Raw genomic sequence first — 21,558 nt, 5'->3', positions numbered from 1 at the left:
TGCGAAGACAGGCAAACCACTGTGGATTCTGCTTACAATATGGCTGGACAGGAATGGATGGCGAATTCCTCTCAATATTGTCTTGTTTTGAGTATGTCAAAACAACTTAATGTATCAACTGTGTCAAAACTAAAAAGTTAAGTTAAAAATTAAGAATTTAGGGCTGGGAATATGGCCTAGTGGCAAGAGTGCTTGACTCGTATACGGGAAGCTCTGTGTTCGATTCCCCAGCACCACATATATAGAAAACGGCCAGAAGTGGTGCTGTGGCTCAAGTGGCAGAGTGCTAGCCTTGAGCAAAAAGAAGCCAAGGACAGTGCTCAGGCCCTGAGTCCAAGCCCCAGGAGTGGCAAAAAAAAAAAACATAAAAATTAAGAATTTAGAAAATGAACTGTACAACTTGTGGGTGGGACAGGAGGGAAAAACTGGAAGAAAGTGAGAGAAAGGATGACACAGTCCAAAAATAAACTTACTCTTTACCTGACTCATGTAACTGTAACCCCTCTGAATATCATTTTTATAACAATAAAAAATCTCAAAAATTAAGAATTCAAAAGAAAAGTGAAATAAAGTACATAAATAGGTAAAAACTAACAAACACTGCTCCCTTTTTAAGTAGACCTTGCTAGAAAAGTATTTCTCTGTCACTTACCAGTTCTAGCTTCATAATATGCACACAGTCTCTGAGGATGTGTGTAGGGGCTCCTAATAGCTTGGTGAAAGCTATTAATGTATTGGCTTTAAATGGTGGTCCAGCAACCTATGGGGATAAATAAAGCAAGTTACTCTTCAATCTGTCTTGATTTTGTTGACTCATTAATCATAGTAAAATTGTGCATTATTTAAACACATACTCTTGTTTCAAAGAATTTCTCTAAAACTTGAAGTTCATCAGGTTTCCACTGTCCTGCATTTTCAGGTGTCACTTTTAGCTGAAGGGTCTGGTTGGTTTTGGGACTAAGGGCTACTCTGCATTTCAGTGCGTCAGTCTTAAACATGATTACTCCAGGTTCATTGGAATTTATTAGCTGCAGCTGCAAAATAAGAAGGATGCTTCAAATTAGTGTTTTAGACAAAAAATGAAATGTTAATGAGAAAATAATTTTAAAACAAAAACAACTAAGTGTATACAGATGAACAAGATGAGGTTCAAAGGGCTGAAAAGCTTACATGGACTGTAAATAGCAGAGCTCAAGCTACATCACAGGTCTGGTGATTTAACAAGTTTGAATGCTAATTTATTCAACTCATTTTAAAACATTATTTTTTGAGAGAGGGAGAGCAAAAGAGGGTAAGGAAAAAGTGAATATGATCAAATTACATTACACGTAAGTCTGAAATGCCATAATGAAACCCACTACCTTGTGCAACACATGCTAATACAATGTTTTTAAAACTTTTATATATTTTTCCACATCTAGATATAAAGGTTGCAAAATGGCTTGAGGCCCACTATGGAATGGATATCATAAACATCTACCATTTTGACCACTTCATTAATATATAGATACTACTACTAATAATAGTTATAAGTAATGAACATGTATTTAATGTCAAAACATTATGGCATAGACTTTACATAAAATATTGCAAATTCCTACAGTTTTTATCAGATGGGTGGGTACTATAAGCTACTAGTGTCAGAAAAGTGAAGAAATTTGCCCAAGCACATAGATTACCAGAAGTATGGCCTGGGACAAATATAGGCAGCCAGACTTTGGAAACAGTACTTTCAATTATCAACTATTTCCTAAGGATATCACCACTAGAGTGGTAGATGTCTTTTCTTCTTTTGTTATTTTTAATCAGTTGAACGTAAGAGTTTTAAATAAAACCAATTGTTCATGTATTTTAAAAGGATGGCTTATCTCTGTGATCGTCAACAATTTTATTGCAATGGAAACTCAGCTGCAAAGTTGACCTGCCCACCAGGGTGCGCTAGAAAGAAAACAGCAAACTTCTCTGCAAGTCCAGATCATGATTCCAGTCCTGTGTAAAGTGACATATTTCTGGGTCCATGGTTGCTTAATGACATAGAAGCCACAGCATAGAAACTACAAAATGCAGAAGTATGCTAACCTAAGAGTGGAAAAGAAATAGTAAAATTCGTTTTCATGCTAAGGCAGGATAGAAAGCTGCTTAAGGTGGGACAGTGACATGTGAGCTAAGATCCAACTCCGTGTTCTGCTTTTGACTATTATTGCCACATAAAAGGTCGCTAAGTACCCATACCGTTTCTTGTTGAATAATTCTTTGAAGGTGTCTTCTCATGATGACGGATCCAAGAAACCTCTCAAGTGGAGAACAAAGGTAACTACCTGCCAGGCCAGGCACGAGGCCTGGTGTTGGAGAGGGCAGTAGTAAAATGTTCAAGGCACTATGAGTGAGGATGGTAGGTATGGATGCCGCCCAAGAGCGCTGAGGTAGTTTACGAGGTGGAGGCATGTTTGTTGGCATTGTCTGGGAACCTTTGGGGAAGAAAAACATACCATTTCATTTACAAATACATACTATCTCATTGTTTCTTCTTTTGTTTTCATTATAAATCACTGCTATCCTAAATCAGTCTATACGGTATTAATTATAATCATACATGAATTTCTTCTTAGCCAGAATAGCCACAATTATTTTCCTTCCTGTAGCCAGGACCTTTTGCAGTGTAACTGCAGGAATTCCTTTAAGGCATGGGGTCCATTTCTCCTTCTGGAATCTGGTTGGCTTCTGGCCAAAATGGGGACATGACACTGGGCTACTTGCAATAGGCTTCCAGCTCCTGGGAACCTGGTCCAACCACCATGTGAACACGGTTATGTTCAGTCATGAAACCACCAAAGAGCAGAGAAGCCATGGCAGTGGAGGCTAAAGCCAGTTAATCCCTGGTCAACCTAGTAACAGACTAGAGATATTATTGTGCTCAGCAGTAGCAGGGGTTGCCAAACTGTAAACTTGTAAGCCAATATTTGATTGTTGTTTTGCACACTGAACGTGCAACTAAACCTAACAAATACATTGGAACAGTTCTTCTCTGGTGTTAACTTGCATAATTTTTTTAATCAACTTAAGGTATTTCTTATTAATGTGACAGCTAAAAGTCATAAGAAGGGCTCACACCTAGAATCTTATAATCCTAACTACTCAGGAGGCTAAGAGATGAGGATTGAGGTTCAAAGCTAGCCTGTCCGGATAGTACATGAGACTCTTATCTCCAATTAACCACCAAAAAGCTAGAAGGGGAGCTGTAGCTCAAGTGGTAGAGTGCTAGCCTTGAGCAAAAAAGCTCAAGGACAGCACCCAGGCCTCAAAATCAAGCCCCAGGACCAGCACATACATGCACAAAGTCATAACAGTGATCCTGGGTCTCCTTAAGAGTTTTGGAGGAGATAACACCATTTCTTCTTGTACATTCCACTTTGCAAATTAGCTATTGTGTAGTGACTTAACAAATGGATAGAATTTTTTTTAAACCCTATTCAACAAGTGTTAAGATTTTCAAGTGTGAGTATGGAATAAAATAAGTCCTTTCTTGGTTATATTAGAAAGGAACATAAAAATGTTGATGACTGCCAGGCACTAGTGGCTTATGTCTATAATCCCAGCTACTCAGGAGGCTGAGATTTGTGGAAACTAGTTCAAAGCCAGCCCAGGCAGAAAAGTCCATGAAACTCTTACCTCCAAATAACCACCAAAAAAGCCAGAGTAGAGCTGTGGCTAAAGTGGTAGAGCTCTAGCGTTGACCACAAAAGCTCAGGGATAGTGCCCAGGCCCAAAATTCAAGCTCCAGGACCAGCCTTCCCACCTCCAAAAAATATTGAGGATACTCACTTGTTCCAGCTCGAGGAGAATGAGAAGCATCTGTAACTGGAGAATGTAGTGATGGGTTGGCTGGTGACATTCCAGGCAAACGGGTAGCTGGTGAGGGGCCAGACACTTGAGGAGATCCCGGCCAATTCCCTGCTCGACCACTTGGTGACACCATAGTATATGGGGAACTAGGGTCAAGAGTTCCTGAGAAAAGTAAACAATAGTTCTCAAACATCTGCATTTTAATAACCAAAAATTATTTGACAGCATTCAAATCAATAAATGATTACTAATATTTTTCTTTCAAGAAGATTTTTCACTAAAGACTGATGTCTCTTAACCTTTACATATAATATAAACTTATATATTTTTATTAAAAACAAATTAAATTTACATAATATGTAAATATTATATAAACTAAATGAATCTTTAAGTCATTTATGTACTTTGTAATCAGATACAAGAATGAGGAAAATAAAAGGACTAACAAAGGATAAAATCTATACAAGCTTCCACATATGTAATATGTAACAATCTATATGCCATTATATACCTGAAAATATTAAATAATCTCAAAGCTCCCCTTAGGGGTAGAAATATTTTATATATATATATATGTGTGTGTGTGTGTGTGTGTGTGTGTGTGTGTGTGTGTGTGTGTGTGCATTTATTTATATACATATAATTTTTTTTCTTTTGTCAATCCTGGGGCTTGAATTCTGGGCTTGGGCACTGTCCTTGAGCTTCTTTTGCTTATGGCAAGCACTCTACCACTTGAGCCACAACACTACTTCTGGCTTTTTTGAGTACATTATTGGAGATAAGAGTCTCACAGAGTTTCCTGCCCAGGCTGGCTTCAAAACCCTGATCCTCAGATCTCAGCCTCTGGAGTAGCTAGAATTATAGACATGAGCCACCAGCACCCGGCAAAATATTGTATTTTTAAATCAACTAATTCTGATGAATTATGTTTTCATTCTACTGAAAAGGGTGAGAAGAGGAAAGGTTTTATTTTCTTTATTTAATAGGTTATACTGACTAAGAAATGGAAGCAAGACTAAGTTTTGAAGCAACATCACTAACAAGTTGATATTTAAATTTTATCCTGCAAATACCTTTGACATATTTATAGCCCTTTGTCACCAAATGACAGTGAGGAACTATTTCTACCATATATATCAAGAGAATGGTCTTCGTTTATAAAACATCATAGAAATTAATAAGAAAAAGTCACCACAAGAAAGTAGACAAACTATATAAACTGTCACAAATCAAGTAAGAAATACTAAAAGCAATTAACATTTAAAAAGATTCAATTTCACTACTAATCAAAGAAACACATTAAACAATAAAATACCATTTTTTCCTATTAAGATGGCCAAGATTTTTTAAAGCTAAAATACCCAACATAAGCAATGATGTGGGACAACAGATATTTCCCTATGATACTATAAGAAATTGGTATGGACTTTTAGGTGAGGAATTTGCAGTATGTTTTGAAAGCTTCAGAATTTCTCAAACTCTGTTGAGACTATTATTCCACTTTCAGCAACTTATCTAAAGAAATGATCATGGATGTGAGCATAGCTGGCACAATTTTTACATTTATTGTCAGTTGTGGGGCTTGAAATCAGGGCCTGGGTGCTGTCCCTGAGCCTCTTTGTGCTCAAGGCTAGTGTTCTACCACTTGAGCCACAGTGCCACTTCCAGTTTTTGAGTTGTTACTTAGATATGAGCCTCACAAGAACTTTTCTGCCAGGGCTAATTTCAAAACGCAACCCTTAGCTCTCAACCTCCCGAGTAGCTAGGATTACAGGCATGAGCCACCAGCATGCCCAGCTGACACAATTTTTAATTACAAAGAAAAGGTAACATTCTAAATGTATGTATAATACATGGAAAAGAGTTAATCTATGATATTCCCATACAAGGCAATACTATAAAGCCATATATTGTGATGAGAGAGTTTTAATTGACACATATTCCCACAAATATCAATAGTAAAAAATAAATCATAGATATAAGCAGCTGAGGAAATCATTCTGATATGGCATTATTCCTTATATAGTAAGTGAACACTGTGTACAGTATGCTGCTATGTGTATGGGGAGAACACATACATTTGCTCTGTAAGAGTAATACCATGTATTACTAATGTCATATCAAATGCCTCTGGAAGGAGTAATTAGGAGGACAGTGGAATAAAAAGGAACACAATTCATTAACAGCAACATTTATTCTTTTATTTATCTAAATTCATTCAAAACAGAAAATTTGAGTAAAAAATTTCAACTTGCAAAATAATTCATATGGTAAGATGGACCCCATCTTGGAAGATGGCATCTTGGGGTACAAACTAGCCAATGGGTAGAGAGGCAGTACAGCAAGGGAGATGTGAGAAGCGAGCAAGCAGAGAGTGTATGATAGGAAGGGCAAGGCAGAGCAAAGGGGAGAATGAGGATGACAGGAAAGGAGGGAGAGGGATAAAGCAGAGGGAGAGAGAGTTAAAGTAGACAGACCAATTGGTTATTAACCTCTGAGTGGTATGATTAGGAGAAATTCATTTTCTTTCTATTGGAGAAATATTGTCACTATTTCCCAATAAGCAAGCAATAATTTTTATAACCATATAATACTTTTATTTAACAAAAATTACTTTCATATCAAGCTCTTCAGCTATAGCAACTTCCATGTATGGACTCACCATGTGGACTAGCAAAACTGGCCCCTGGTCCTATTGAGATTCCATGCGAGGATGGGGGAGGAGTTGGAACAAATGACGCTGGTGATGGGGCCCTCAAAGCCCCACTGGGGGAGCTGGCAGCATGCAGATTTCCTAATAAAGGAAAATAATTATACATGATCTTGCAGGACACATATTATGTCCTGCCCAAGGACCCCATTAAAAAATCTCTAAAGACTACAGAAACTAGTAGCTCCCACAAATAGCACAAAGGAAAACTAGAAAGATTTCATTAGTGAAAAAGAAAGTGTTCAACTCCAGGGGCCCAATTCTATCTTGCACATTGACTAATGAAAAAAAAATCCAGCCAGGTGCTGGTGGCTCATGCCTGTAATCCTAGCTACTCAAGAGGCTGAGCTCTGAAGAAGGAGTTTCAGTGAGACTGTTAGCTCCAATTATCCACCAGAAGTAGTGCTGTGGCTCAAAGTGGTAGAGCAAAAGAGTTCAGGGACAGCACCTAGGCCAAGTTCAAGCCCCACAACTAACCCCCCCCCCAAAATATCCACTGTATTTTTATACTCTTATTCAGTCATTCAACAAGTAGGCATGATTACCAATCTCATGCCAAGCACTGTTCTAGATATTGAGGATGTAGCAATTAACAAAAGAAAATTCCTGTACTCATGGAGCTTGTATTTTAGTAAAATAAGAAAGGGCTATGCAAGCCAGGCCGAAAAAAAAAAAAAGTGCTGGCCGGCCACAGCTGAAGGTATCTAGGGGATACAATACTCCAGGCAAACCAGAGAAGCCAGTTAGAAGTAACCACAAGTATTCAAGTGAGAGAGGACCAGTGGCTTGGGCAAGGGTGACTGAAGGCTGAGGTAGTGCAAGGTAGGCAGATTCTGGGTTAAAAAGATATAGCTGACAGTGTCTACTAAGTGACTGAACGTAGGTAACAAAGAAAAAGGGAGTCTAGCATAACTGTAATAGCCATGGGGCCAGGTAGCAGGAAGGAAGGGGCTGCCAATTACTGGAGTGTCTGTGGGAACAGCAGGATTGAGAGGGAGATACAGAGCTTAATTTCAGCCGTGCCAACTTTCAGATAGCTACTAGACACATGGAAATGCTGAATGGATAGGTAGTAAATACAGGCCTAGCATTTTAAGGCATGCTCTAGAATAATTTTTTAAAAACTAGAAGACATAAACTTAGCTATGACATTTCAAACCACTGGACTTAATTTTAAGATTATGAAAGGGGAAACTGACTGTAAAAACTATGAATGAATGCAACATTAAAGCACTTGCTACATTTCAATTACTGTATTCCATAACAGCAGGTTTTACATTTTCTGCTACTTTGTAGGATAATTTTCTATTTTTTTGTTCTGTCAAAACCTAGTTGATATCTTATACAATTAAGTATGTTGATCAACTGTTAACCTTTAAGTGTTATGTGTACTTATTTAGTTATATGACCCAACAAGTGACTTAGCTTTCTATGCGTCAATTTTCTCCATAAAATGGGGCTAATGGCAGAACCTACACCATGAGTTTGCTGTGAGGATTTAAATGAGTGAAGTACATAGCATAAGGCCTGGCATATTCATAGCAAGTACTATATATCTGTCTGCTACTATAATTATTTCAAAATTATTGTTCCTCTTTCTTCCAATGTAACAACAATCTCAAATCACATCCAAGAAACAGACTCCCTTGGAGTTCCATTTCTCTAGAATGTTTACCTCTTCCCCAGCTGTTCCTTTACCACAGAGCACTGGTGTTCCTACAAGCTGAGCTGGCCCACTTACGTGGACTTCCATATGTTTAAGCCTGTGGTTTAAGCAGCTCATGAACCACAGGCCTTAAATCTCTGAGGACTGCTAGGAGCTGGTAATCCTAGCTACTCAGGAGACTAACTTCTGAGGACCACTGGTTTGAAGCCAGGCTCTTATCTCCAATTAACCACCAAAAAGTGCAGCTGTGTCTCAAGTGGCAGAGTGCTAGCCTTGAGCAAAATAGCTCAGGGACAGCCCCAGGACCAGCACAAAACAAAAGAAGAAAATTCTGAGGACTTACTCTACCAAGAAGAAAACACCCTCCTCAGCTAAGCTTGTGTCCCATAGTAACGTAAAAGTTATGTTAAAGTGCAGCAATGACTCACCTACAGAATAAAAGCTGAAATCTCTAACAGGACCAGGTCTACTATCCTCTGGGATCTCAGGCACCACGTACACTCCACATGCTCTGCCTGGAATACCTTCCTTATCTGTGCCTTCTTCATAACTAGTGATCAATCTCTGACCTGTCCTTCAAGTCTTGGCTTAACCAGTGTCAGAGACAACAAGGAAGGCAAAATATCTCCACCAAAGAAAGGAACAAGCTCCTACCAAACAAGCTTTCAAATCTCTGGATGATCTCTTTGTAACACTCATCACCTCTGGCATTATAAAGACTCTTTTCACAATCTAAACAGAGAAACCATATTCTACCTCAAATAATAAGAAATGAAATATTTTTTAAATGAGGATGTTCCTTTCTTAAAAAAAAAAAAAAACTTTGCTACTATGGTAAGAGCAATCTGAGTGGCCAAAAGCCATGCCCTGCAGGTGGGATCTTCGAGCATGTGAAATGCCTGACCAAAGCAACAAGGCAGATCACAATGGGCTGGTCAAAGAGGCACGTGCCATATGCCAGCTCCTCAGACTAAACACTTGATGTGATTTATTTCTCACATGTCTAAGCAAAGGATTTTCTCTTACTCTCATTTTACAAATGAAATTAAGTAGTTGACAAGCAATGTCCTGAACACCCCTCACCTGTAGATTACTAGGTTCTGCTGATATATATCTCTTTTTTCTCTGTCTCTCTCTCACACACATACTCTTCTACATACAATGTAAAAGGATTTTTTTATTTTGCAAAGTAAAAGACAGTACATATTGCAAATTTTGTTTTACAAAGTGATAACTTAGATGCATTTGTTGGATTTGTCACTAAAAAAAAATAATATTAGGGCTGGTAATATGGCCTAGTGGCAAGAGTGCTTGCCTCGTATACATGAAGCCCTAGGTTTGATTCCTCAGCGCCACATATATAGAAGAGGCCAGAAGTGGCGCTGTGGCTCAAGTTGGCAGAGTGCTAGCCTTGAGCAAAAAGAGCCAGGAAAAGTGCACAGGCCCTGAGTTCAAGCCCCAGGACTGGAAAAAAATAATATTAATCAGGGTTTGGGCTGGGTAAATACAGTTTAGTGAAAGAACACAGTTGAAGTCCCCAGGTTTTTCCCCTAGAACTGTACAAAAAGAAAAAAAAGGGTATTACGCATGCTCATTTTTCTAGTAAGCTAGAATATCCTCACGTGATAATATATTCTTCAGTTACTGAAGTGATACATTTTTTTCTTGTGCTGATCCTAGGGCTTGAATTTAGGGCTTGGGTGCTATACTTGAGCTTTTCCTTGCTCAAGACTTTACCAAGTGAGCCACAGCTCCACTTCTAGGTCTTCAGTGATTAATTAGAGATAAGAGTCTCATGTACTTTCTTGCTGGGCTGGCTTTGAACTGTGATCCTCAGATCTCAGCATCCTAAGAAGCTAGGATTACAGGCCTGAGCCACCCATGCCTGGCTTGGAGATACATTGTTTATATTAGGATATATTAGTTATACAGGGAGGAGGGGCTGACATTAACACATGTATAAAATATATCTTGATGAACCCACATTCCCTATGTAGCCATATACTAGAAAGAAAATTCTCTCTGAAGCAGGATGCTACATGCACAGTGCTTCTCAATGAGTGTGTGAGCGAGTGTGTGCTAGAGATGACAGCTGAATGTGACAAGAGAATAAGTAAAACATTACCTGGAGACTGTGTGTGCATCATAGAGGGAGACTGATTGACTGTGCTGTGGTAAGAAGCAGGAGGGGAAGTAAGAGGATAAGCGCCTGATGTTCCTGGTTGCTTTGGAAATGGCTGAGGAAAAAAAAAAGATAATTAAATGTTGGTAAATAGCCAGCCACAGTGTTGAGTATGGGTTTCCCTGATTATAGCTACAGTATGAATTTGCACACTTCACTGGTTACCAAATAGGAAATGTGAAAGATGAAAAAATTCAAAAGTATACGCTAAGTCTCTGAAAACTCAGATTCTCTAAAATTGTTGCAACATCCTCATTCCTTACTTTGCAACATCATTTCTTGTATGCCCCGGGCTATGTTTTGCTCATTTTATCTAACATCTCAATGAATTATCTGTATCGTTCATCTACCATCTCACTAATTCTAAGGCATTTACCAGTACATTTTCACATCTCTAAAACTAGTGACTCTTTCAATTCCTGGCATGTTAGTTTAAATAACTTCTGGCATTTTGTTTTTCCTGTCTTCTGGCTCAAACTCAGGGCCTGGGCACTGTCCCTGAGACTGCCTCTGCACTCAAGGCTAGAGCTCTACTACTTGAGCCACAGTGCCACTTCCGGTTCTGGAGTGGTTAATTGGAGGTAAGAGTCTCTCGGGGACTTTTCTGCCTGGGCTGGCTTTGAACTGCTATCCTCAGCTCTCAGCCTTCTGAGTAGCTAGGGCATGAGACACTGACACCCAGCTTTTGGTTTTGTTTGTTTGTTTTGAGCAGGATATAAAACAAAAGTGCTGCATCTTACATTTGGTGGAGTGTAAAATCAATTGACCTCTGTTAATTCACTTTGATCTTTACCTCTAGTACTCAAAAATTAAGGGCAATCTTATTTATTTTATTTTTTTTCTTTGGTCAGTCCTGGGCCTTGAACTCAGGGCCTGAGCACTGTCCCTGGCTTGTTTTTGCTCAAGGCTAGCACTCTGCCACTTGAGCCACAGCGCCACTTCTGGCCGTTTTCTGCATATGTGGTGCTGGGGAATTGAACCCAGGGCCTCATGTATAGAAGGCAAGCACTCTTGCCACTAGGCCATATCCCCAGCCCAAGGGGATCTTATTAATCTGCATGAGCCACCAGTGCTTAGGTGGACATTTTCTTCTATGAAATGTTTTAAATCTTTTGTCCCTCATCTTTTTGAGACAAGATCTTCTCTATGTATCCCAAGCTAGCCTTGAACTTGTAATCCTGCCTCAGCCTCCAGTGTGCTGGGATTACAGGTGTGCCCCATCATATCTGGCTTCTTTTGCCTTTCTCAAAAACAAAATTGTAGCTGGGAGCTGGTGGGCTCACACCTGTAATCCTAGCTACTCAGGAGACTGAGATCTGAAGATCAAATTTGAAGATAGCCCAGGAAGGAAAGCTTTTGAGACTCTTATCTCCAATTAACCATCAAAAAATCCAGAAGTGAGGGCTGGGGATATAGCCTAGTGGCAAGAGTGCCTGCCTCGGATACACGAGGCCCTAGGTTCGATTCCCCAGCACCACATATACAGAAAACGGCCAGAAGTGGCGCTGTGGCTCAAGTGGCAGAGTGCTAGCCTTGAGCAGGAAGAAGCCAGGGACAGTGCTCAGGCCCTGAGTCCAAGGCCCAGGACTGGCCAAAAAAAAAAAAAAAAAAAAAAAAGCCAGAAGTGGAGCTGACTCAAGTGGTAGAGAGCTAGTCTTGGGCAAAAAAAGGCTCAGGGACAGCGCCTCAGTTCAAGCCCCAGGACCAGCACACACAGACATAAAAAGATCCAAGTTGTCTACTTTGTTTCTTATTTATTCTTCTGAGACCATTTTAGATTCTATTCTAAATCACAAACTAAAAACCACACATTTTACTGTTATTAGTTTATCTAACAATATAGATTAATATTTAAAGCAAAACAAAGATATTCTTAAGACTTTGAATTTTCTTCTTTTCCCACAGATTACCTAATGGATTAAAACTTCATTGTAGCCCGACACTAGTGGTTCATGCCTATAATCCCAGTTACTCAGAAGGCAAAAATCTGAAGATTGATGTTTGAAGCCAGCTCCAACAGAAAAGTCTGAGATTCTTATCACTCTAACCAGCAAAAAGCCTGATGTAGAGGTATGAGTCAAGTGGTAGAGTATCCGCGCTGAGTGAAAAAGCTAAGAGAGAGAGAGAACCCAGGCCCTGAGTTCAAGCTCTAGTACTAACACACACAAAAAATAACAAAACTGTGCATTCTATATAAAATACTTGGTAAGGATAGTCTCCCAAGGACTTCCTCAGATCCTGAAGATGTTTCTATCCTTGGAATTACATTACTTAAGCACAGATATTATGTAAGTGTCTAAGGTTAATGTTTTTCCCAAAACAATTCACTTCCAATTACTTCCCATCTTCTTCACATCCCTGCCAATACTTTTTCAAAAGGATTTCCTGGGCATCTTGAGCCCACCATGGGCCTGACACCTTAAGAATCTGTAAAGTTCTAAAAATGCAACCTTGGGCTGGGAATATGGCCTAGTGTTAGAGTGCTTGTCTCGTACACATGAAGCCCTGGGTTCGATTCCTCAGCACCACATATATAGAAAAGGCCAGAAGTCGCAACTGTAGCTCAAGTGGCAGAGTGTTAGCCTTGAGCAAAAAGAAGCCAAGGACAGTGCTCAGGCCCTGAGTTCAAGCACCAGGACTGGCAAAAAAATTTGATAAAAATAAAAATGCAACCTTGTTGAATTTCATTGAGATACTACCTGTTGCTGGGGCGGCGGCTGGAGTTGTGATATTAAGGAGTCCATCATATCTCCTCCTATAGGAGAAGGAGGATTATCATCCTCATTCACAGACCTTCTTCGAGCATCCTGATTGCTGTCAACAAACATATTCAGGAATGTCTACGGATATAAACAGGCAAAATTTAGATTACCTAATTTTAGTAGGACGTTTCAATAATTTATAGTGTTTTAGTAGAAATAAAGATTATATCCATCAGTGAAAATATTAGTAGGACAATGTACCAGAAATATTACTAATTTTGAAGAAAGGGGTAGGACTGAGGAAAGTGATTAGCAAAACTGAAAAAGCCAACTTTTGGCTTTACAATTATGACCATTAATCATAACTGGCTATCACTAATCACAATATGGAGATGGCCATCAAATAAATATTTACTAATGATTGAATATCTTGTTTTTGCCATTTCTGTAGCTCGAACTCAGGGCCTGGGCATTGTCCCTGAGCTTCTTTTGCTCAAGGCTAGCACTCTACCACCTGAGCCACAGCATCACTTCCAGCGTTTTCTGTTTATGTGGTACTGAGGAATTGAACCCAGGACTTCATGCATGCTAGGCAAGCACTCTACCACTAAGCAAGCCACATTCCCAGCCCTAATGATTTAATATTAAACCATCAAGAGTAAGACAGTCTGTTTTATAGAATGTGTCATCAAAAAATTGAGCAAGGGCTGGGGATATGGCCTAGTGGCAAGAGTGCCTGCCTCAGATACATGAGGCCCTGGGTTCGGTTCCCCAGCACCACATATACAGAAAACGGCCAGAAGCGGTGCTGTGGCTCAAGTGGCAGAGTGCTAGCCTTGAGCAAAGAGAAGCCAGGGACAGTGCTCAGGCCCTGAGTCCAAGGCCCAGGACTGGCCAAAAAAAAAAAAAATTGAGCAAGGCTATCAAGAGTTTGTCTCAAACATAGAATTTCCTTCTTTTATATAGGCACTATTCCTATTCTTCAAAAATATGTAAGCACAAGCTTATTAGAATCATTAAAGGGTTATTAAAAGTATATAGTTTGACTTTTAAAGATAATGATTTACAACACAGATTTTATCTTCTTTCAATATCTTACCAAAACTACTGGGGGGAAAAACAGTAAGTCATAAATACAAAAAAAAAAAAAGAAGAGAAAAAATAGCCATACATTCTGAAGGCTGTGAAGCTGTGAAGCAGATGGTTGAACCACACTAGATGCGAGAGTTGTACCTTAAGCAAGCCATCGGGAAAGCCAAGAAGCAAAGCTATTTCTATCTGAATCCCCAAGACATTTTGGAACTGGCGGGACCGGATACCTCTGGAAATGAGGGTGGCGGTAGAACTAAAAACTGAATACTGGGTGAAAGTCTCTTTCTTTCTCTCTCTCAAGTCTCTTTAAAAGACATTTTTAAAAGTCTCCTAGATTCTCAGTTGCTTTCACCTGAGCTTGGCTTATTTCCACCCCTTGCAGGAGCTGATTGGGGGGGGGGGGGGGGAGAGAACTCCAGGATATAATGGACAAAAAATGGGGGATTAAAGTCTACATAGTTAATTGAGAATACTCATTTCTTCTCATTTGACTTCCTCCAAATTGGGAGTCAGCTGCATACTATTTATGCAGGATACTTGGATCTTCTCTTGGTACTCACACCAGACCAAGAATTTAAAGACCTAAGCTACTAACATTCAAAGCATGGCCCAAGCAGTTCCTCCTGCAATGAAAATCATAGTCAGTACACCTATAAGGTAATAAGTCTTACCTTTACATAAGAGCAGACAGCAAAGAATTATTTGATATTTGAAGAATGACATAACATGAAAGAAACCAATGCACCTCATAATGAAAAAATGGAGACTATGCAGGAAGAAAAGAGGTAAGAGATGATAATGTAGCCATACATAAATATGATGTCACATAATGAACATTTATAGAAGCCAAAAAAAGCTTTTGAAAATCCTGGCAGGAAAACTAAAGAGGCTGTGAGGAGAAAAAAAGAAAAAGAAGAAAAAACTTTCCAGAAATAATGAGACAAAAAAATCAGGAAAAATGGGTGAACAAATACAGGAGTGGTGCTGACTATACACTATGTTGAAAATGAACTATACAACTTGTGAATGGGATGGGAGAGAAAAACTGGGGAGGGAAGGGTTGATACTGTTAAAAAAAAATGTCCAACTAACCACCAGAAAAACAGAAGTGGCTCTGTGTCTCAACATGGTAGAACACCAGCTTTGAGGAAAAGAGCTCAGTGACAGCACCCAGGCCCTGAGTTCAAGCCCTATTTCCAACAATAACAAAAAAGACAAAAAGAAAGAAGTACAAATGACCAATAAATACATAAAGAGATGCTCAATATCTCTGGCATAAAGGAAATATAAATCAAAATGACATTGAGATTTCATCTCACCTCAGTTAAAATGGCCATGATTGAGAATACAAACAACAAATGCTGGCAAAGATGAGAAAAAATGAACTCTAACATACTATTGGAACTGTACAACCGTTCATCTATGAAAATCAATATGGAGGTTCCTCAAAAAACCAAACATAGAAATACCATATGATCCAATGAACCACTCTTGGGCACACAGCTGGGAGAATGCAAGTTAGGCTACAGTAGAGATGTCTGCACATTGGAGTTCATTGCAGCACTATTCATAATAGCCAAGCTATGGAAACAGTCCAGATGATCCACCAACTGATGAATGGATCCAGAGAAGGTGGTACATATATACCATAGAGTATTATTCAATAATAAAGAAAAACAAAATTGTTACTTGCAAGGAAATGGGTGAACAGAAAATCATATTAAGGAAAGTCAGGTTCAGAAGAACAAGGGTTGAATGTTTTCTCTCATATGTGGATTAGATATAGAGATATAGATACAGATATATAAAATTGTGGGATACATTGAAGCAATTAGGAGTGGGGAAGAGAAGTGAAGAAGGTAAATTCATTACCTTTGTAAAGGAAACTCAGTGGAAACTATTACATAGAGGATAGTAGAGATGAGGAAAGTAAGAGTAAACAAGGGGATCAATCTGATTAAAATATTGTGTTATGCACATGTCAAATATCAGTGAAATCTCTTTGAGCAATTAGCACACACTTAAAACAAAGAAATGCAGTATGGTTTGGAACAAGACAACTAGTGGAAAGGGGGAAGGCCAATGGAAAGGGAGAAGAGTGAATATGGTAAAAAAATTTCTTATGTACGCGTGTGAAAATGGAACAATTAAGCTTGTTGAGATTGGTTTGGGAAGAGAGAGGGATGGAGACTGACAGGTGGGTAGTGAGTCTGATCAATGCACTGTGTTCATATATGGACATGTCAAAATTAACCCCTGTACAAACTAATTGATGCAAACAAAAATGTAAAAGAAGTATGGAGAGGATTGGAAAAATGCGCGAGAACGATGGAAGGAGTGACACTGATCAAGATGCACTGTTCTCATGATCTGACTTGTTTAAAACCTCTTTGAGATATAACTATTTCAAGATAATAACTGGGAGCAGAGCTGTACTTCAAGTAGCAGAGCATTATTCTTCAGCAAAAAGGCTCAAGGACAGCACCCAGGCCCTGAGTACCAATCCCAAGACCAATGCACATGAGCACATGTGCACATGCAAACACACATGCGCATGTGTGCGTGCATGTGCACGCGTGTGTGCGCGCACACACACATACATACACACACACAAGCTAGAAGTTGTCAGGCCCTGGTCCCTCACACCTGCAATCCTAGCTACTCAGAAGGATTAAGGTTCAAAGCAAGTCAGACAGCAAAGTCTATGAGACTCTTATATCCAAGTAGCCACCAAGAAGCTGGAAGTGGAGCTGTGGACAAGTGGTAGTGTGCAAGCCTTGAGCAAAAAAGCTCAGGGACAGTGCTCAGGTCCTCAGTGCACCAGAATGAGCCCCCCCCCCCAAAAAAAAAACTAGCTAAAAGCAAAGAGTACTAAAGGTATTGCTCAAGAGATACAGTGCTTGCCTAACAAACACAAGGCCCTAAACTGAAACAGATAAGAAACCAATAAGCTATCTGATATGTTAAGAATGTATTGAAAGGAGAGTTGCATAACTGAGATTTTTTAAGGTTCAGTTAGTCATAAGTACAGTGAAAAGCTAAGCCCTCTCTACAAAGAACTGATTAACAATTTCAGATAATAATCATAATTCCAGGAAACAAATGGTGAACAAGAAAGGAAAATCATAGTAAACTTAGTGAAACAATGTTTACACATTCTTAATGAAACACCAAAACAATTCATCTAACCATGTTACAAAGATAGGAAGAAAGAACAGCATGCTGAGATACTAGGAACAGGCTGGGAGTAAGGGTACATAAAAAAGAATTTAAAAAATTAAATCCCTCCATTTTCACAGTATCAGATACTATCTTAAGCAAAAGGTCAACAAATAACACTAAACATGCTCTTTAGTGATAGGGATATAAGCATCAAGAGAATCAACTATAGAAGAACTGAAAATTGGTGTCTCTGGGGGGCAGGAAAATGGCAGGAGTGGGTTCCAGATTTTTTTTTTTCAAAACAAGCCTTTTAGAATCACCTGGTTCTACCCTGTAGACACAAATAACTGAGCTATAATGTAAGAAGTTGTAATACAGGACATCACATTTTTAGAAAGCATCATAGTTGAACTGATAAACATTTTAAATAGTTAATGAAAAACACTACTTTTAAAGTTTTAAAAAGCAAAAAATGATGGTCTTTAGTATGTTCTATTTTATTCATCACAGGGTAAGGAAATAAAGGACTTACTATAATCTGGTTCACATAGGCATAACACTTTATCAGAACTTCTAGCTTCTTCAGAATTAAGTTGTTGAGATAAGTTATTAACTCATGATCTGATCAATTGCTACCTACTTAATTCAACCAAGCCTTGTGTTGCTTTGGACCATTTCTCTCTCAGAATAATTGTATTAGAAATCATGTTTATGTTTACTATGTCATGCTATAATAAAGTCTGTTACCTTCAATCCTGGTGCAGGATAAAAACCTTCAACTAACTTGCTGTTATCAAAAAGACTATAGGCACCATCTCGTATAGCCACAACGCCTCGACTCCGGCAGTAGATGTCAATGCAGTACATGTTCCTGAAGGCCAGTCTGATGTGCGTGGATGATTGTGGCAGAATAGAGAAGCACTGGTAGGCGGTGTTGGTTCTCTGGGTTAAGCCCAACATCGGCACAGTGGGGAGTTTGTTGATGGCATTTAATGGAGCCTGAGTATCAAACAGTACCTATAAAAAATAAGCACGATGAGGGCAGCCAGTTTCTGCACAAATGCCAACTCCTCAGAATTTTCAACATACAAATTTCACAAACAAAATAATTATCATTCTGGAACATTCCCTAAAACATTCCCTTGAGGAAAATGCAAAGAAAATCCCTGGGGTGTAACAAAATTATCAATGCGACATTCAAGAGATAAAAGACAAAGACACCTACCCTTATCATTAAAGAAAGGTGTTTAGATGATTTTTTTAAAATTCTGCATGGGACACAAGCACCAATAGGTCTTATTTTTAGATGGAAAATAAACTTCATTACCTGTAATAACTGAACCACATTTGGTGTCTTGTTGAACATTTCTTGAAGCTGATGGAGAATTGTATTGTGACAGTTACTGCAACCTGAGTTAGGACCAACTGTTCCCAAAGAAATGTGAAATTTCTGATGGATAGAATTCCACTGGATACTAATCTAAATTGAACAGATTTTATGTTTTACAAACCAAGAACATAACAATCAAGCATAAGAAAAAAATGTTAACAGGCAAAATATAGAAGATTAATGAGTTTTTTTTTTGGCCAGTCCTGGGGCTTGAACTCAGCCTGTGCATTGTCCTTGAGCTTCTTTTCTTTTGCTTACGGCAAGTACTCTACCATTTGAGCCACAGTGGCACTTCCGGCTTTTTCTGTTGATGTGGTATTGAGGAATTGAACCCAGGCCTTCATGCATTCTTAGCAAGCACTCTACCACTAAGCCACATTACTATATAAATGTTCTTTAAAAGTATAAAATAAGCTATTCATTGGTGCCTCACATCTGTAATCCTACATACTCAGGAGGCAGAGATCCGAGGAACACAGTTGAAAGCTAGCCCAGGCTGTAAATCCATATAATTCTTATTTCCAATTAACCAGCAAAAAAAGCTGGAAATGAAACTGTGGTGCAAGTGGTAGAGAGCCAGCCTTGAGTGGAAAAAGCTAAGGGACAGCATCCAGCTTCTGAGTTTAAGCCCTTGCACCAACACAAACAAAACAACAACAAACTAAACAAAAATATAAAACAGTGGAAAAAATTAACTCTTAAAAAACATAAACTCCAAAATTTTCAATTTTAGAGAGTTAAGCATTATTATAATACCCAAGCATTTTAAATATGTCATTTTGTCCCTGGTTTTCACTTGATCCCTTGTTTTAAAAGTAATTTTGGTATTTTTTGAGTTCTTGCTTTCTAAAACATTTATAGAAAAGGAACTTTTAAGTTTTAATTCATAGACTTACTGAGCTTCCCTTGGTGGTTCCATAACATAGAATAAGCTTTCGGTAATTATAAACACGAACTTCTGAGAAAATATTTAGGTGAGCAGGTATGTCTAAGAGAAAGAAAACAAAAAGATTACTGGTACAAAATCTGAGGACTGGAGGTGTAGCTTAAGTGGTAGAGTCCTGCCTAGCAAAGAGGCTCTGAGTTTAACCCAACTACTGAAAAATAAATAAATAACAGGGACGGGGAGGATTAAAATATAAATTTAAAAAGGATGCCACTTTACCAAAACTATACATACAAGGTGTCTAATAAGTAGTTTAGTTAAAAAAAAAAAAGAACAGCATAGATAGTATGCTCCCATTACTACAAAAAGGGCTAAGACAAGGAAACATAAGAGCTAAAAGATTTCAATTGTGGCTCTGTCACTTATTAGCTATATGACCTTCAGTAACTTCTTAAGTGTGTGACTTGTTTTCATTTATAAAATGAAGATCATCTACTCCTAGCTGATTGTGACAATTAAATGAATTAACATAAAACAAAATGTTCATTATAGTTTATGGTATATAGTGAATAAGTACTACATTATTATAATAAACACACCGATGTGTTATTCACAGGTACACTTGTGGAAACTTAACAGTGGTTGTCTTGGAGGGAGGGGAGAAAATTGACCTGAGATGAAAAAAACACCATTTTCATTAGACATGCTTTGGATTTTCTAAAACAAAGTGTATGTTTTACTTTCTCAGGTAAAAATGGGGAATTAGTATTTTAATTTAGGAGAAAAGATTATGCAAGCACAAAGAAGAATTCAATCCCCAGTAACATCAGTAGCACACACAGAGAAAGAAAATTATTACATGTACCTGGTAAAGAACGTGCAAATTCCAACACACACTCATATAATCGTGCAATGCTATTCCAGTCATTAAGGAACATTTCAACAACTTTTCTACCACCAACAGGTTCAGACAACAGATTTTCATATGTCAGGTAAACATGCCGGGATGGTCCTACAGGATTAAAAGAGATTATCAGTAATCAGCGCTTCTTTAAAAATCCAGAAATATACAAAAACTGAAATTGTGTGAAAGATCTCACCTTGTTCCCTGGTAGAAGTGCCATTAAGTGGACAATTTGCAAACACTAACTCTGCCACCCATGTACGATTATTTCGGCCTTGTAATCGGAAAGTGCAATCGAGAAGACAGCGGTCTAGAGCCTTTTGGGTCTCCTCATTTACACCCTTACAGGGAGGAATTCTGGTGATAAAAGAGCATATGAAGCAGATTTTACACAGCATGACAAGGTACAATGTACATAATGATGGTCAGAGTGTGACATTAGAGCTTCTTCTTCTGGTTCGAGGTATCTTCTGCAAAGGAAGGAAGCAATTCACTCACAGCAAGGTGACAGCTTTTAAACTCACTTTCATTCACACCAACCTAGATTAGGACTCTTGCTTTAACTAAGTGACTCCTGCTGTTATCCATCTTATTCAGAAAGATCACAGTTCTACAGGATGAAAAATTAAGAATACTGGTTCTACAAGATCTATCTAGAACACTTTCAAGAAAAAGCTAACAGATTATGCCATGCCACAAGTCTCTGTGTTCATGTGTTCTGTCTTCTGGCTCATTTCTGGTCACTATGGCATCCCACTTCAGCTCTCCATTGGAGCTGAATTGTTTGTTGGTGTTGTTTTTTGTGGTTTTTTTCCTCTCTGGCCTGTTTCCTAACAGTGTTAAGTGTATTTCTGGGTTGCAGGCCTTGGTAATAACTGGATGCTTGCAGACTGCTAATGCTCTAATAAAGACTCCAAGATTCGATCCTTCAAAGAAAAGAAAAAGCTAACAGGCAAACTGGGAATTTGTGGCTCACACCTGTAATTCTACCTACTGAGGTGGCTAAGATCTGAGCATCATG

General features: G+C 38.7%; 1 protein-coding gene across 3 annotated transcripts in view; it reads right to left on the bottom strand.

The window, feature by feature from the left end:
* The window catches only part of Med14 (mediator complex subunit 14), an 85,839-nt gene that overhangs the window by 10,313 nt on the left and 53,968 nt on the right, over nucleotides 1-21,558 (bottom strand). For 2 of the 3 annotated variants that reach the window (XM_048335608.1, XM_048335609.1), the window contains 12 exons: nucleotides 20,734-20,894; nucleotides 20,499-20,645; nucleotides 19,644-19,735; nucleotides 18,685-18,837; nucleotides 18,105-18,374; nucleotides 13,101-13,241; nucleotides 10,345-10,456; nucleotides 6,506-6,637; nucleotides 3,823-4,005; nucleotides 2,233-2,468; nucleotides 855-1,034; nucleotides 653-760 (listed from right to left, as the gene is read on the bottom strand). In XM_048335608.1, coding sequence (XP_048191565.1) covers nucleotides 653-760; nucleotides 855-1,034; nucleotides 2,233-2,468; nucleotides 3,823-4,005; nucleotides 6,506-6,637; nucleotides 10,345-10,456; nucleotides 13,101-13,241; nucleotides 18,105-18,374; nucleotides 18,685-18,837; nucleotides 19,644-19,735; nucleotides 20,499-20,645; nucleotides 20,734-20,894 — 1,915 coding nt within the window. The remainder of the gene's footprint in view (nucleotides 1-652; nucleotides 761-854; nucleotides 1,035-2,232; nucleotides 2,469-3,822; nucleotides 4,006-6,505; nucleotides 6,638-10,344; nucleotides 10,457-13,100; nucleotides 13,242-18,104; nucleotides 18,375-18,684; nucleotides 18,838-19,643; nucleotides 19,736-20,498; nucleotides 20,646-20,733; nucleotides 20,895-21,558) is intronic. The other variant, XM_048335610.1, reaches the window with a different exon arrangement.

Source organism: Perognathus longimembris, chromosome 28 (assembly GCF_023159225.1).
Source record: "Perognathus longimembris pacificus isolate PPM17 chromosome 28, ASM2315922v1, whole genome shotgun sequence".
Taxonomy (NCBI): Eukaryota; Metazoa; Chordata; class Mammalia; order Rodentia; family Heteromyidae; genus Perognathus; species Perognathus longimembris.
The sequence above is the reverse complement of the archived record's forward strand: the minus strand, read 5'-3'. Positions and strand labels throughout refer to the sequence as shown.